The sequence below is a fragment of the Papaver somniferum genome, chromosome 1, assembly GCF_003573695.1.
Source record: "Papaver somniferum cultivar HN1 chromosome 1, ASM357369v1, whole genome shotgun sequence".
In the NCBI taxonomy this organism is placed as follows: Eukaryota; Viridiplantae; Streptophyta; class Magnoliopsida; order Ranunculales; family Papaveraceae; genus Papaver; species Papaver somniferum.
The window spans coordinates 119,477,352-119,491,201 of record NC_039358.1 but is presented as its reverse complement, the minus strand read 5'-3'; the positions used below and the strand labels follow the sequence as shown (position 1 = coordinate 119,491,201).

At 38.8% G+C, this 13,850-nt stretch overlaps 2 protein-coding genes across 3 annotated transcripts; both read left to right on the top strand.

The window, feature by feature from the left end:
* Nucleotides 1-1,366: 1,366 nt before the first annotated feature.
* On the top strand, nucleotides 1,367-2,155 carry LOC113349895 (calmodulin-binding transcription activator 6-like). The gene is made up of 2 exons (XM_026593928.1): nucleotides 1,367-1,558; nucleotides 1,673-2,155. Exons 1-2 carry the CDS (start codon nucleotides 1,490-1,492, stop codon nucleotides 2,153-2,155), a joined length of 552 nt encoding a protein of 183 aa, XP_026449713.1. The 5' UTR covers nucleotides 1,367-1,489.
* A 532-nt stretch (nucleotides 2,156-2,687) lies between these two features.
* On the top strand, nucleotides 2,688-6,233 carry LOC113298324. 2 transcript variants are annotated; one of them, XM_026547044.1, is made up of 3 exons: nucleotides 2,688-3,164; nucleotides 3,231-4,201; nucleotides 4,363-6,233. In XM_026547044.1, exons 1-3 carry the CDS (start codon nucleotides 2,694-2,696, stop codon nucleotides 4,589-4,591), a joined length of 1,671 nt encoding a protein of 556 aa, XP_026402829.1. In that variant the 5' UTR covers nucleotides 2,688-2,693; the 3' UTR covers nucleotides 4,592-6,233. The 2 variants fall into 2 exon arrangements, with proteins under 2 accessions (XP_026402829.1, XP_026402820.1); XM_026547035.1 differs by having other exon boundaries at nucleotides 2,688-4,201.
* Nucleotides 6,234-13,850: the final 7,617 nt, after the last annotated feature.

Genomic DNA, 13,850 nt, shown 5'->3' with positions numbered 1-13,850 from the left:
AACTAGAAATAAAGAAAACCATAAATTCTCAAAATCGAGAAACGGGTGCTCCTTCTTCTTCTTCTCTGCGAGTTTGAGAGAAATCTAGGTTCTGAGATTGACCATCGTAGGGGTTATGTTAAGGATTGACGGTTGGTGGTGGTGTTGATGTTTATCGAGTTCGGGAAGGAAGAAGCTGATGATGTTACTCAGTTAATTAGGGTTTTTAGATTGGAGTTGGGAACTGAATGAAATTGATAGTAATCGAGTGATGATAGATGAAGAACAAAGGGGTTCTCATTTAATTGATGTTTTGGTGTTAGTAGGATTACGAATTTGAAGACTAGGGTTTCTGCTATTTTTGAGTTAATCACAGATCGGGAGGAAGGGTTGTTTTAGATGGTGCAGTTGCTTATTATGGATGCGTATTGAGTAGGTTGAATGAATTAGGTTAGAATTGCTGATGAAGTCAAGTTTCAAGTGAAGAAATTTATGGTGGTGATCGATTTCAAGATTTGAGATGATAATTCTAGGGTTCAGTGGAGATGAATTAGGGAAATAGCAATTCAGAGGACGCTAATGCTTGGGTAAGCCTCTAAGTTGATTTAATTTTAGTTTCTGAATCGAGTTGTTTCAATTATCGAGTTTTGTTGGTACTAATGGAACTAAGGCTTGAGTTTGGGATGGAGTGGAGCTGCATGTATTTGTAGTTAGAGTTATGTTGATGTTCAGTGATGGGTTCATGTGTATGTGAAATTGAAAGATGGGTCTGAGGTAATTTTATCTGTTACGATTGTTTCTGAGATATGAAATTCAGAGAAGAAGAAGCCATAGGAATTGTGGGTTTGAATCAAGAGTTCAGGGAAGAATCAAGATGGGTTCATAGTCATTGTCAAGGAATTGAAGGAGTTGTCGATGCTGTGAAGATGAAATGGGTTTAATCGGTTGCAGAAGGAGATTCGATTGGTGGTGCTGTTGATACTGCAGATCAGTTCAAGAACGAGATTTCAGAGAATCAAATTAGTGGTGTTGATATGAGGAAGCCAGTGGGAAGAAGAACAATGGATGGGGGAGGTAGTGATTGATTGCTGCTGTCGAAGAAGAGGCTGGAGCCTGGATCTGTTGCTCTTTCTGCAGTAGCGTGTTAACCATGCTATACTTCTTCATTGCAGAGCGGCCTTCTTCCATCTGACAATGTAAATAAGCACGATTCATCCTTTCACGGTTCTACAAACACAACTTCTGTGCATCCTTCAATTGATGGTACACTTCCAACCGGTGGACACTTTCAGACTGTGGTTACTCAAGCAAACTCAAATGTCGGGAAAGAAGGCTTTGAGCCAATGGTAGAGGGTGAAGATGGTTTGCTGGCACAAGACAATTTCGGAAGGTGGATGAACTACGTGATGACCGAATCCCCAGGTTCATTAGACAATCCATCGGGTGGATCCTCGATTTCAAATGGTTATGGATCGAATATAAATGGGGAAGTGGATCATCATCACTCTCTATGCATAAACAAGTTTTCACCATTACTGAAATTTCACCTACATGGGCTTTTTCATCTGAAGAAACAAAGGTGCTTTTCCTCATTCCATTCAGTATTTTGGTTTCGCCACTCCCTGGTAGTATATGGAAATCTCATTAGTCATCTTACTTACATTGTCTTTTTTAATGACTATGACTTTCACAGGTCATAGTGATCGGATATTTTAATGGAGGACCATCACATCTTGCCGATTCGGATTTACTTATGATATTAGGTGACGAATGTGTTCCAGCTGAAATGATTCAACACGGGGTATATCGGTGCAAGGATTTACCACATTCTCCTGGGTTGGTAAACCTACATTTGAGCATGGATGGTCAAACTCTTATTAGCCAAGTTATGAGTTTTGAGTATCGCTCTCCTTCAGTGGTAAATGAGGTGGCTTCACCTAACGATGAACCTAGCAGGGATGAATTCCAGATTCAGATTAGGCTTGCACATCTGCTCTTCTCATCAAGCAACAGCCTGAGCATCCTATCAAATAAGGCATCTCCAACTGTGTTAAAGGAAGCAAAAAAGTTTGCACACTCAACCTCATCCATTATCAAAGATTGGGACTATTTGATTAAGTCAGCTATGAACAATGATATCTCATTTCAACAACCTATAGGCTATAGCTATAGATGAATTATCTGAAGATTCTGAACACATTATTTTTGTGGTAGCTTTGATATATTGATCTCAAATCAAGGTATTACCTCACCAGAATTTGGTTTTCATCTGTGGATCTTAATTTTCAGGGAAGAAATGGTTGCAGATGGGAATGAAATTACGGGTTTACGCGCCAGCCGCGGGTTTCACAGTACGGGCCGGGTTAACCCGTTTCTTCACAAGCCACTAATTATACAACCCGCGCCCGTCTTGTTTAGTTACCATCCGGGACGGGTGCGGGTTTTCACGGGACGGGACGGGCCAACCCGCGGGTTTTGGCTTGGTTTGCCAGCTCTACGTTGGATGATGAGGGAAGAAATGCTTATATCTTTATAAGGCAGAGTCTGTAATGAAAACATCAGTCAAGTTTAATCTAAAATCAATCGTTTATTGGATTTAGGCTGTGTTCTTCGGAACCAAACAGGTTTATCCTCAATTTATCTATCCAATCCCGTTATCCATCTTGTTATGTACATCTAGGTACATAACAATTGGTATCAGATTCGTTCGATCCATGGATAATTTTTTGCATCTAGCTACGGAGAGAGCTGGAGCTTATCTGCATTACCTTGATCTAAAGAGCATGTATAGTGAGCTACTTAACGATGTATATTCACCAAGTCGAAATTATCATCTTTCGCAACTAGAGTCTCAAATCTCCTTCACCAAGCTTCGATGGGAATCAATTCACATACCACCATCAGTGATGACGCAGTTAGCGTCAATCCAAGGGGTTAAAGAACCTCAACAGAATCAAGCAGAACTTCACTCTGAAGAACCAACAGAGGAGGAAGCTATGGTTCCAGAAGCAACAAAAATTGACGAGTTGTTTGTGGATGACGCATCGATTGTTGATTCTTTCGATTCCCTTGATGAATTAATTCCTCAATTTTTCTTTGTTGAAGAAGAAGATGATAATTCCCTCAATTTCGAATTGCTCATTCCTTCGTTTTTGTTCGATGAAGAGGAACATTCGTTTGACAAGGTGAGATTTCAATCTAAAGGACTTATCAGTTCTGTGATTAATTCTGAGCCACTTGAATGCTCGCAGGAATTGGTCTTTCGTCACAATAACCTATATGGTAAGAGTCGTTTTTCTCTTCTCTTTGATGCTTCTCGCGGCATATTTGATCGAGGTAAACGTATCCCTGATTCTTTCAATTCAAATGAGAAATTGATTGTTCCACGGATTTCAAGTTTGGGGTACCAATTAGATTTCTCGGATATCCTTTTGATTGTGCGTTTGTGTATTACTGATGCTACATTTCAAGTTGAGAGCAAACTGTTTGATAAAATGTCCGAGTTTGTGCATTTGAATGATGTTAGTGTAGAATTTTTCTGGCAGCTCAAAATGGATGAAGTATTTGATCGTGGAAAAGAATATCATCTTATTCCAGGGTTATCATCTTTTATTAATTCTTCAAGGGACAATTTTGATACAAATACTTCTTGTGTGATTGTTGGTACTGGGTTCACATTCATGGCTGCTTATTATGACAACTTCAATTCTAAGTTAATGGCGGAGCTTGGGTACTATTTCATTCTGCTATATGAGTGTTCAAATGTGTCTTTGTTTGTTAAAGAGGGGGATAGTCATGATATTAACCAGCTGTTTGAACAACGGCCTCAACAACGCCATACTCCCTGGATATTTGTGCTTCTTCAGATGCCAAGACAACGTGAATCAGGTACATATTCTTTTGTGCTTCAGTTATATTGGTATGGGTTCCAACTGGTGATTATAGTGTTACTAGTAGGCCAGTTACCAACTTGTCATCGCGAAATACATGGTTTGCTCATGTGCTCGGTAGGAAGGGGGAAGAAATTTTTTTCTTACAGCTGCCATGTGACTTACTCGAGATGCTTGCAGTTGATCTTCTGTGCTCCATGTGTGTTATCAAGTGTGAGGGAACTCGCTTACCAGTCTTGCATTCAACTAGTGCTTGTCCATGGTCTGTTCAAGTACTTGACATTAAAGGAGGAGCAAAAATTTTCTTACAGTTCAAGTGTGAGTTTCTTGAGGTATTCACTATGTGTTTGATATTATTGGATGCGCACACTAAAATTTCTGTTCATGACCTACTCCTCGATTATGGATATGGACTCAAATTGTGGCGTCGGAACTCCAGGGTAATGGCGACTTATAATGGAAAATTTGTTTATGCTTTTGTTTTCAAATTTAGATACTCATCAAGGCTGCTATGTGCGATATCAACTACAATTCTGTTCGTGCAAGGGGCTGAGACTGGTATTGTTTGCAAGTTACGGAAAACAAGGTTGCAACTTGGTACAGTTCTGTTGTCCAGGTTGATACTTCAAGTGACAGGTACCAATGCAGCTGGTACTATGATGGAGTTATTTGATCAACTACATCACAGTCGATGGAGTTTCTGTAATCTTCTAATCTTATAGCTTGGAAATGGTTCACGAAATTCACTAAACTTCTGTGTGGTGGCAAGCCAATATGCTGGTGAGTCACAGATTCTCTCAAAGAGGCTTCACTATAAGCTTGTGTTTCTTTCTCTTCGTGCTAGCCAGATGTGTGATGTGCCCCAGATTCTTTTGCAAGAGCTTCTAAATTTTTCATTGCTCCTATTTTTAGTTCACACAGTTGTTAGAACTCGCTTATCTCTTTCACAAATTGATCCTTTTCAGCACTCCAAATTACTTCTGAAGTATTTTAGTGGTTTATAATCCAAGAGAGAGTTATACTGAAAACAACACACTTCAATTGGAATTCTCTGCACAATGAGCTCAGCATTTTGGGAAGAGGGTTATCTATACATTATCGATTACCTTCACCTAATGTCTATAGTGGGTGTCTGCTTTCAGTGGGTATGTTAATAGAAACTCAGATCTTAGTGGTAATATTTCAATTTCTTAAAATGTTGGTATGGGTAGGATACTTGAGGTGGAAGTTCAGAATGTATCCACCTGTGTTATGTGGTGTGCGAAATGTTAGATCGATTGCTAATAATTTTATAGCAGTGGAGTTCCTTGACATAAACTGGAATTATCAAGGCCATTGGTTCTGCGAGGCTGAGGTCATTCATCACATTGAAACACCTCTTCGGAGAAGTACTCTGTTTCTGACAAGTTTATGGAGTACGAGGACTACTAGTGGTACTATATGGCCTTTCATTGACTTATTTGTACCATCTGTCTCCTTTGGTTAAGGGCGTTTACTATTTGATAGAGGTAAACTGATTGACAGGGGGATGACGAAACTTGCAAGGGTAGAATTTTACATGGGTTTATGCCAAGGAAATTTTTCACTCGTGTTTATGCTGTTACTTTTGTCATCCTGTTCATACATGAGGTGCAAACCCCAACTGCAGTTCGTGACCAGCTATGGGAGGATACAAATATTACAACTTGTACTCAACACATGTGATATTGCGGTGCATTTTTCTGAAGGCGTTGAAGTAAAAAATACACTATCACATGCTTATGCAGTTACTTGTAACGACGACGATAGACAAATAGACAAAGATGCTGCAGTTCCATATTCCACCTGGTGTACCGTTTCAGATCTGCAATCAAGGAATACCAGCAGACATCATGGCCTCATGTCCAAATCATTGTTGTGCAGCAATTATTGTTATTTGTCTGGCAGCTCATTTCTACCTTGGAGAGAGTCGACCACAGAAAACGACAAGGTTCCTGGTACTACAATCAACAAGATGTATTAGTGCTTAAAGTCTTGCCAGGAGATTTACTTACAGCGGGCTTATGTCATGTACCCAGCATTGTAAGGGAGTGCTTCTCATTATAATGCTCATGCAATCCTTCATCCTTGAGGACAAGGATACTTTCAAGGGGAGTGGAATGTCATGTACCCAGCATGGTAAGGGAGTGCCCAAATCCTATATGTGTATGTCTTTAGTAATAATAGTGTGATTTAGTATAGTTAGGAGTGGTAATTAGTAGTGAGTTGTTTTGGTCGGTTGAGATGTAACCACCTGGTGAGTTAGTAGTCATTGGATGATGAGGGAAGAAATGCTTATATCTTTATAAGGCAGAGTCTGTAATGAAAACATCAGTCAAGTTTAATCTAAAATCAATTGTTTATTCGATTTAGGCTGTGTTCTTCGGAACCAGAGAGGTTTATCCTCAATCTATATATCCAATCGCGTTATCCATCCTGTTATGTACATCTAGGTACATAACAGACATTTTATGGGGGAAAGTTCCTTTTGAACTTGTGCTTAATTGCCAAATCTTTGTGGGGAGTGCGGCTGTGGAATATTATAGGGGTTATCTTGTATCTTTATAAACTCGTTGATGAATGCATTTTAGCTTCGGCTTTATGATAGCATCTAAAATAAGTTGATATGGTATTCTCTTTTGGTCATGAAGTATCTCTATGAAAATTTCATGAGGATCCCACTAGTTTTCGTACCTTTGCCAATTTATATTGACAAAAAGGAGGAGAATTAATGTGTAGTGTGATACTACAAATACATATGGTTTACGTATCATTATGTAAGGGGGAGTGGTTTTCATGTCGAGATGAAGTATTGACTAAGGGGGAGTGATACATATCACCATAATATTGTTGCCAAAGTTGTGATATAATTGAAATTTGATGTTGTGTAATAATACTATGACATTGTAGAACAATGATTGAGAGCATTTGTTTTCTCATTGTTATTGCTACGGATCTTCAACAACTATGATGTTGAACTTACAACCTTTAGGATCATGGAGTACTTGGAAGTGACGAAGATTTCGAGTCGCGTTGAAAATGCCAAGGAGATCAAGCATTTGGATGAGAAGCTACAATTTTTATTTATTTTGTAATCCATATGTATTGATAGTTTTGTCACTAAAATTGACAAAGGGGGAGATTGTTAGAGCACTGCTCAGTCGAACTCGCATGCGTTGCTATCTCAAGCATGTTTGTCAATGTTAGTGATCAAAACTATAAGTCTTGATTTCTAGCCTATTTATAGATGTCTCGGACTAGGACATAGTTTGTGTATTTAAGCTTAGACTTCACGACGCTTATCACTTGAAGACGAAGAACTATTAAGGAGAGCTTGTGGAACTTCATCGACAAAAGGTATGTGGAGACTTGAACTCATCTATCACTTGGAAAATCTATTTCTACTCTATCTCCTATATTGAGACATAAGTCGTGTTACGATATAGTTTTCTCTATACACATTTGAGATTTCGAGCTGAGTATATCTCGCTTACATATTTCTCGAAATATGTGTCGGTAAGCTTTCGCTTCGACCAAGTTCATCTTATATCATGAGAAAATTGTCGAGTAACATCTTACATGGTTTGTGTGATACAATCATTTGGTGTAAGACTTGGAAAGTTTCGATAATGATTATTTCAATATCTTGAAAATTGCTTTGATGCTAATAGTGTGTGAAAACGGCTATTATCATTATAGAAGAATGTTTCAATGATTGAAATGAAGAGTTGAGATTATGTAACCATCTTTGGATATAAGCATATATAGTATGTTCGCACATTAGTGCATAAATCCATAAACCGGGAGCCAAGTGTATGCATATGTGTGTATACGAAATTGGTGAAGGAGACAGGTTAAGTATGCGTACCCGTACGCATACTGGCGGAAGTTTTCGAACCGAAAAATTCTGCTAAGTTTGGGAATTGACAAACTCTTAACTAGTCACCTTAAGTATGCATACCCGTACGCATACTGGCGGAAGTTCTCGAACCGAAAATTTCTGCTGAGTTTGGAAACTAAAACAAACTCAAATCCGGTTGCTTAAGTACGCATACCCGTACGCATACTTAAGTGGTTACCTTTCTAAAATCGGTTGTTCATGAACTAAAATATTTATCAATAAGGAATGCAATCTTTGCAAACCGTGGCTATAATGTTCATGTATCGATTCGAGTGAATCAAACCGATTTTGCTTCAATTGTGTTCTTGTATAAATCCATGAGAATATAGCAATTGAAAAACTCTTTAACTAGTTTCATTTGAGTCATTTGAACTAGTTATGGTTAAGATAAATAAGGTTGATATGAGAGTAATCATATGGCTAACCTTGGTTAACTATTTGTGAACCAACATGGTGTACATGTTTAGGTACGGTTACATAAACCTAAATGAGGGTACGTTTCATTTGTGTGTAACAACTTAAGTTCGATCTAACGGTTGAAATATATTAGCTTGGTTGAATCAGGTTTTTCATCTAACGGTGATTATTGAATGCTTTGTTACCAAGGTAACTTGGATTGCAAGCCCTGATTTGAAAACTATATAAAGGAGAACTCTAACAACTGGGAAACCTAATCCCCACACCTCCTGTGTGTTACTAGTTGCATAACTAGAGTCGATTCTCCTTTAACCTTAGGTTTCTTCTCGAGACCATGTAGGTTAACGACTTGAAGACTTCATTGGGATTGTGAAGCCAGACCCAACTATTCTCTTTGTAGTTGCGTGATCTGATCTTGTTGTTTCTATTGTGATTGAGTGCAATTGTAAAGTTGGCTTGAGATTTATATCTCCGATAGGCAAGATAGAAAAGTAATCACAAACATCTTCGTCTCATCGTTTTTGATTCCACAATAACTTGATTCGCTAGTCGATTAAGTTTATTGTGAGGAGATTGATAATATTAGGCTGTTCTTCGGGAATATAAGTCCGATTTATCAATTGGTTCATGTTCACCTTGATTTATCAAAAGACGGAACAAAAACTCTTGGGTATTTCTGTGGGAGACAGATTTATTCAATCCTATAGACTTTTCTGTGAGACAAATTTGTTTATCAAGTCTTCGAATTTGGGTCGTAGCAACTCTTGGTTGTGGGTGAGATCATCTAAGGTAATCAAGTGCGTAGTATCCTGCTGGGATCAGAGACGTAAGGAGCGCCACTGTACCTTGAATCAGTGTGAGATTGATTAGGGTTCAACTACAGTCCAGTCTGAAGTTAATTGGTAGTAGGCTAGTGTCTGTAGCGGCTTAATACAGTGTGGTGTTCAAACTGGACTAGGTCTCGGGGTTTTCTGAATTTGTGATTTCCTTGTTAACAAAATTCTGGTGTCTGTGTTATTTCTTTTCCGCATTATATTTTGTTATATAATTGAAATATCACAGGTTGTGTGTTAAGATCAATCAATTAGAATATCCAACCTTTGGTTGTTGATTTACATTGATTGACAATTGAACATTGGTCTTTGGTACCATTCAAGTAATTCCTCTTATATTCAATCGGGCTCGCAGATTTCTATTTGCTGATTGCGGATTGAATTAAGAGTTAGAGATATTAAACTCTTTGCTATACTTTATTCTAGATTGAGTCTGACTGTCTAGTTGATTCTATAGAAAGTTCATTGGAGTAAGTCCTCTTAGATTTCCAAACGAATTGTTGGGTGTGGTTCTTAGACCCCCGCATTTTCAGCTTGCATCAAATGCGAATGATTTCCTCTTTTCCTCCAAGTAGTGCGCTTTCGCGACTTCATGCTACAAAATAAAACACAAACTTACTGTGTTAGTGGTGTTTAATAGGAAGATCAAAAAACATGGATTACGTAAAATAAACCACAAAATACTTACAAATTGTTCAATGGACAAGTTAAAGTGGGTATCATTCAAAATCCGATGTTGGATAGCTAAATAAGCAAGTATCGCATTTTCAATGACTAGGTGCCCATCATGGATTTGTTGAACATTTCTTCCATTAGGATTCCCAAACTGTTGCCTATATTTGATGTATACCTTTGCCAAAAATGTTTCGGCATCTACCCTTACGGAGGACTGATTTCTAACTCGAGTTTCGGCGTACCATGCTTTGGTGATGAATAGATCTTCATTTGAATCAAATGATGTCATTATTGTATGTAGAGGTATTGGGACAGTTAGAAAGATTAGATTATGATATGAGCTCTGGAGATTATATGAAAATAGGTGTGTGTTGTTTTGTAGAGAGAACTAGTGTATTTATAGGATGGTGCCCAAATTTTTCCGTTAGTCAATCAATGCAGTTGTACTTGTAAAAATTTGAATTTTGAACTCCCGAGCGAGGTTTTTGTTTCCCCAAAATGCCGATTAACACACCGTCGGAAGGGTCGTAATATTCTTACCCTGCCGGCTATGACAATTTTCAAACACAGGAGAAAGTCATTTTCTGCTGCTTTAAGTCGGCAAGGTATTTGTTTAATACAATGCCGACTAACACATAATCGGCAAGGATGTAATTTTCTTACCCTGCCGACTTTATGATTTTGTAACACAGGAGAAGGTAATTTTTTGGTGTTTTAAGTCGGCAAGGTAATGCCGACTAACACATAGTCGGCAGGGATGTAATTTTCTTATCTTGCCGACTTTATGATTTTTGTAACACAAGAGAAGGTCATTTTCTGATGTTTTAAGTCGGCACGGAATTTGTTCATTACATTGCCGACTAAAAAATATTCAGAAAGGTTGATATTTTCTTACCTTGCCGACCCTGGTAACTGCACCATTTCTGCTGTCAGGGCCGGCAGTCTGCCAGTTCACAACCTTGCCGACGCTGGTTTAGTCGGCACTGTAACTTAACAAAACATTCACACAATACCCTGCCGGCGGAATTATTGAAACTTAACATATCTAAACAAACCATTTATTCAACAACTATAAATCCAACATTTGTCCAAAATAAGAAAACATGTGTCCCATAAACCTTAAAAAAACATTTGTCTAACCATTAACCTTAACATTTGTCTAACACATAAAGAATTCGAACTAGAAATCCAACATTTGACCACAACCACCACCACGGCCCCGTTTAGCATTTCCACGTACGACCACTACAACTACCACCACCACGGGTACGAGCCCTATTTTTTTCAGCATTCCTCTTGGCTTGTGCTTCCATCTTGGCTTGTGATTCCCTCTTTAGTTCAGCATTAGCTTGCTGGAACATTTCGGTGGCATCTTCATTGTCAACATTGCTAGCATAGTCGATGTGCTTAGTTTGCTCTTCAATCGACAAAGGCTCTCCTCTTTATCTTGCGCGACACATCATCTTCACAAGGGTCTTCAAATGCTCCTTCTATTTTCAATTAAACAACAAACAATTAATAGACCGATTCGATAATGTAATCTTAAAATAATAAGAGAAAGTCTAAAATACTTACAAAGTTATTAAGACTTTTTGTTGGGTCTTTCGGTGGCATCTTCCGCTTACCAGCCGGTTGTTCAACAATCTCTTCCCTAATCACAGTAGGACGAGAAAAACCTAAGTACCACGACATGTAATTTTCATGAGCTTCATGAACTTCGGTCACCTCGTCCAAAAGACTCGTATCGATTTTACGGTCACTTCTTTCGTCCCAATGAGAAATCTCTGGTGGTGGGGCGTAACGGACGTCAATACTTTTGTGGGATGTGCTGCACTCCTCCCTTACCACTTTAAAGAACGGATCCTCACCGGGATGGGATTTTTCTTGGACGTAACCCACTTATCGCATTACCCGATGTGGATCGTACGTTGAAATCCCTGGGGGTAAAACAAGGGACCGTAGTAGAATGCAACATCATCTATCCTTAAGATTATACCTTCATTTATATTATCTTGATAAGGATCAAATATTACCTCATCCGCAGTAATTTTGTCCAAGGCGACTCGCATGTTGATAAGTTGTTGTGGCATATCCTTCTCCTGAGCACCAATAGAACTGTATCGTTGTCCTCTTGGCTTGTAACTTGCAAGCTTAGTGTTCACTTCGATGTGGGGGTTGCCTTTCACCAAAGAAGGTAAATGCTCATATACCCAAACTTATGCAAACACAAAGTGTAGTAATAATCTATCTTATAAGCATTTTCCGAATATAAATGATTTAGACAATTGAATTACCTGGAAGAGACATATATTTCCGTTAACTTGTTTAGTCAGTGGCCTTGAACCCTTTGTCAACTGTGCATTCAAGAAGGCAAGGACCGCGGTACCCCAAGAATACTTATCCATCTCATGAAAGGGATGCAATAGTTAAAGATACTTGTTGTCGACCAAGCTTCCTGAACTGTCAGGGAAGATACATTTGCCCAAGATGTATATCAAATAAGCTGTCGCAGTAGGATTGATTCGCACCATGGACACACTTCCTTCGTCATCAAAGATTTTCTGGGTCCCAGGGTATATGTCCCTCAACATCTTCATACTTAACTTCCTGCTTATATAACCATCCTTCTTCACAAACAAAGACTCGTACTGCTTCTCATCCAAACCAAACAAGATCTTGGTCAATTTGAATATTTTATCTCAATAAATTCCATCTTCGTAGCCATCCCTGAGTGTTTTTCCCTCAACCTCGAGGCCTAGAAATTTGATGAGCATCATCGGGAGTTACCTCCATCTCACCGAATGAGAATAACATTGTATCAGTCTCTCCGTATAACCTCTCACAGAATGCAGATACGGTAACTTTTTGATACTCAACAATCGAACTCTCTACCGCAGGCCACATCCCGGAGTTCTTGACAATCGCTTGCACCTCGACACATTCCCATTCAAGTGGCCATAACGTCATCATAGTGTTTGAAGCTTGGCGCCTCAAAAGACGGATGGCATGCTTGTGATTCTAAGTACCAAAAACACAAATTAAAACAAATACAAACACTTGAAGAAAATTTAATATAGATAAATAGATACACTTAAATAAAAACAAAATTTTATTGAGATTACTTACGATATCACCATGTATTTCACGTGCCCATGAGTCTTTGTATCCAAAAAGAACATGTTCACCATCTTCTGGGGTCCTTAGTGGAGGCTAACCCGGTTTTGCTGTGACCTTCTAGTGAGGGGGAAGCATGTGGGAATCAGCTGGTTTAGTGATAACCCCCTTCGGTCTTTCGGTTGCGGTTGCAGTTCCAGTTGCAGCTTGAGTTTGTTGATCATTACCTGTTTTTTCTCCACCTTCTTCTTCTTACTCTTCATCTTCAACAATTTCATCTTGTCTATCATTATCTTTATCTCCATCATTGTTATCACCGTCATCATTACCTCCTGCAACAGGTGGCATGTCTTGATCATCATCATCATGCTCATCATCTCCTCCAGCAGACGAAGTTCTTTCATCATGAGCATTACCTCTTCTACCAGATGGATTTGATTGGTCTTCATATGAAGTTTCATCTGAATCACTTGGTCCCGTTGATGGTTGATAATCATTCCATTCACAGATCTTGAGCGTTTCGGGATCAACTAATGCCCCTCGATGTGTTGCAGTCAAGAGTTTGTCACCAACACAAGGAGGTCTTGAAGGAGGAGTAACAATTTTCTTCTTTCCCTTTTGCAACCTAAACAAGAAAAATTAAAAAAAAAAACCAACTAGTCGTCAGGGTTGACAACTAAAATTTATGCCGTCTAAGAAATAGTCGGCAGGGTCGATAACTATAATCCATGTTGGCTATGAAATAGTCAGAGGGTCTTATTCAACTACCATGTGGGCTTATAACAAGTCTGAACACAGGAAATACAAATGATTTTCAAACAATTAGTCGACAGGGTCTATAACCCATACAATGCCGGCTAAAATGCAGCCGGCAGGGTGGTATCCAAATACCATGCCGACCTTATGATTTTAGGCATCAGTAAACACCAAAAATTTTCAAAGTATACCGTCGGCAGGGTAAAAATTTAAAATCCAACGACTGTAAGAAACACATTTCGCCGGCATGGTATTAGGGTTGAATAC

Excerpts from the sequence above, each read along its gene's own strand:
- LOC113349895 (XM_026593928.1), top strand. The coding sequence starts at position 1,490 with ATGCATAAACAAGTTTTCACCATTACTGAAATTTCACCTACATGGGCT. Across the intron at positions 1,559-1,672 it reads TTTCATCTGAAGAAACAAAG|GTCATAGTGATCGGATATTT; the intron begins GTGCTTTTCCTC and ends TGACTTTCACAG.
- LOC113298324 (XM_026547035.1), top strand. The coding sequence starts at position 2,694 with ATGGATAATTTTTTGCATCTAGCTACGGAGAGAGCTGGAGCTTATCTG. Across the intron at positions 4,202-4,362 it reads TCAAGTGTGAGTTTCTTGAG|ATACTCATCAAGGCTGCTAT; the intron begins GTATTCACTATG and ends TTTCAAATTTAG.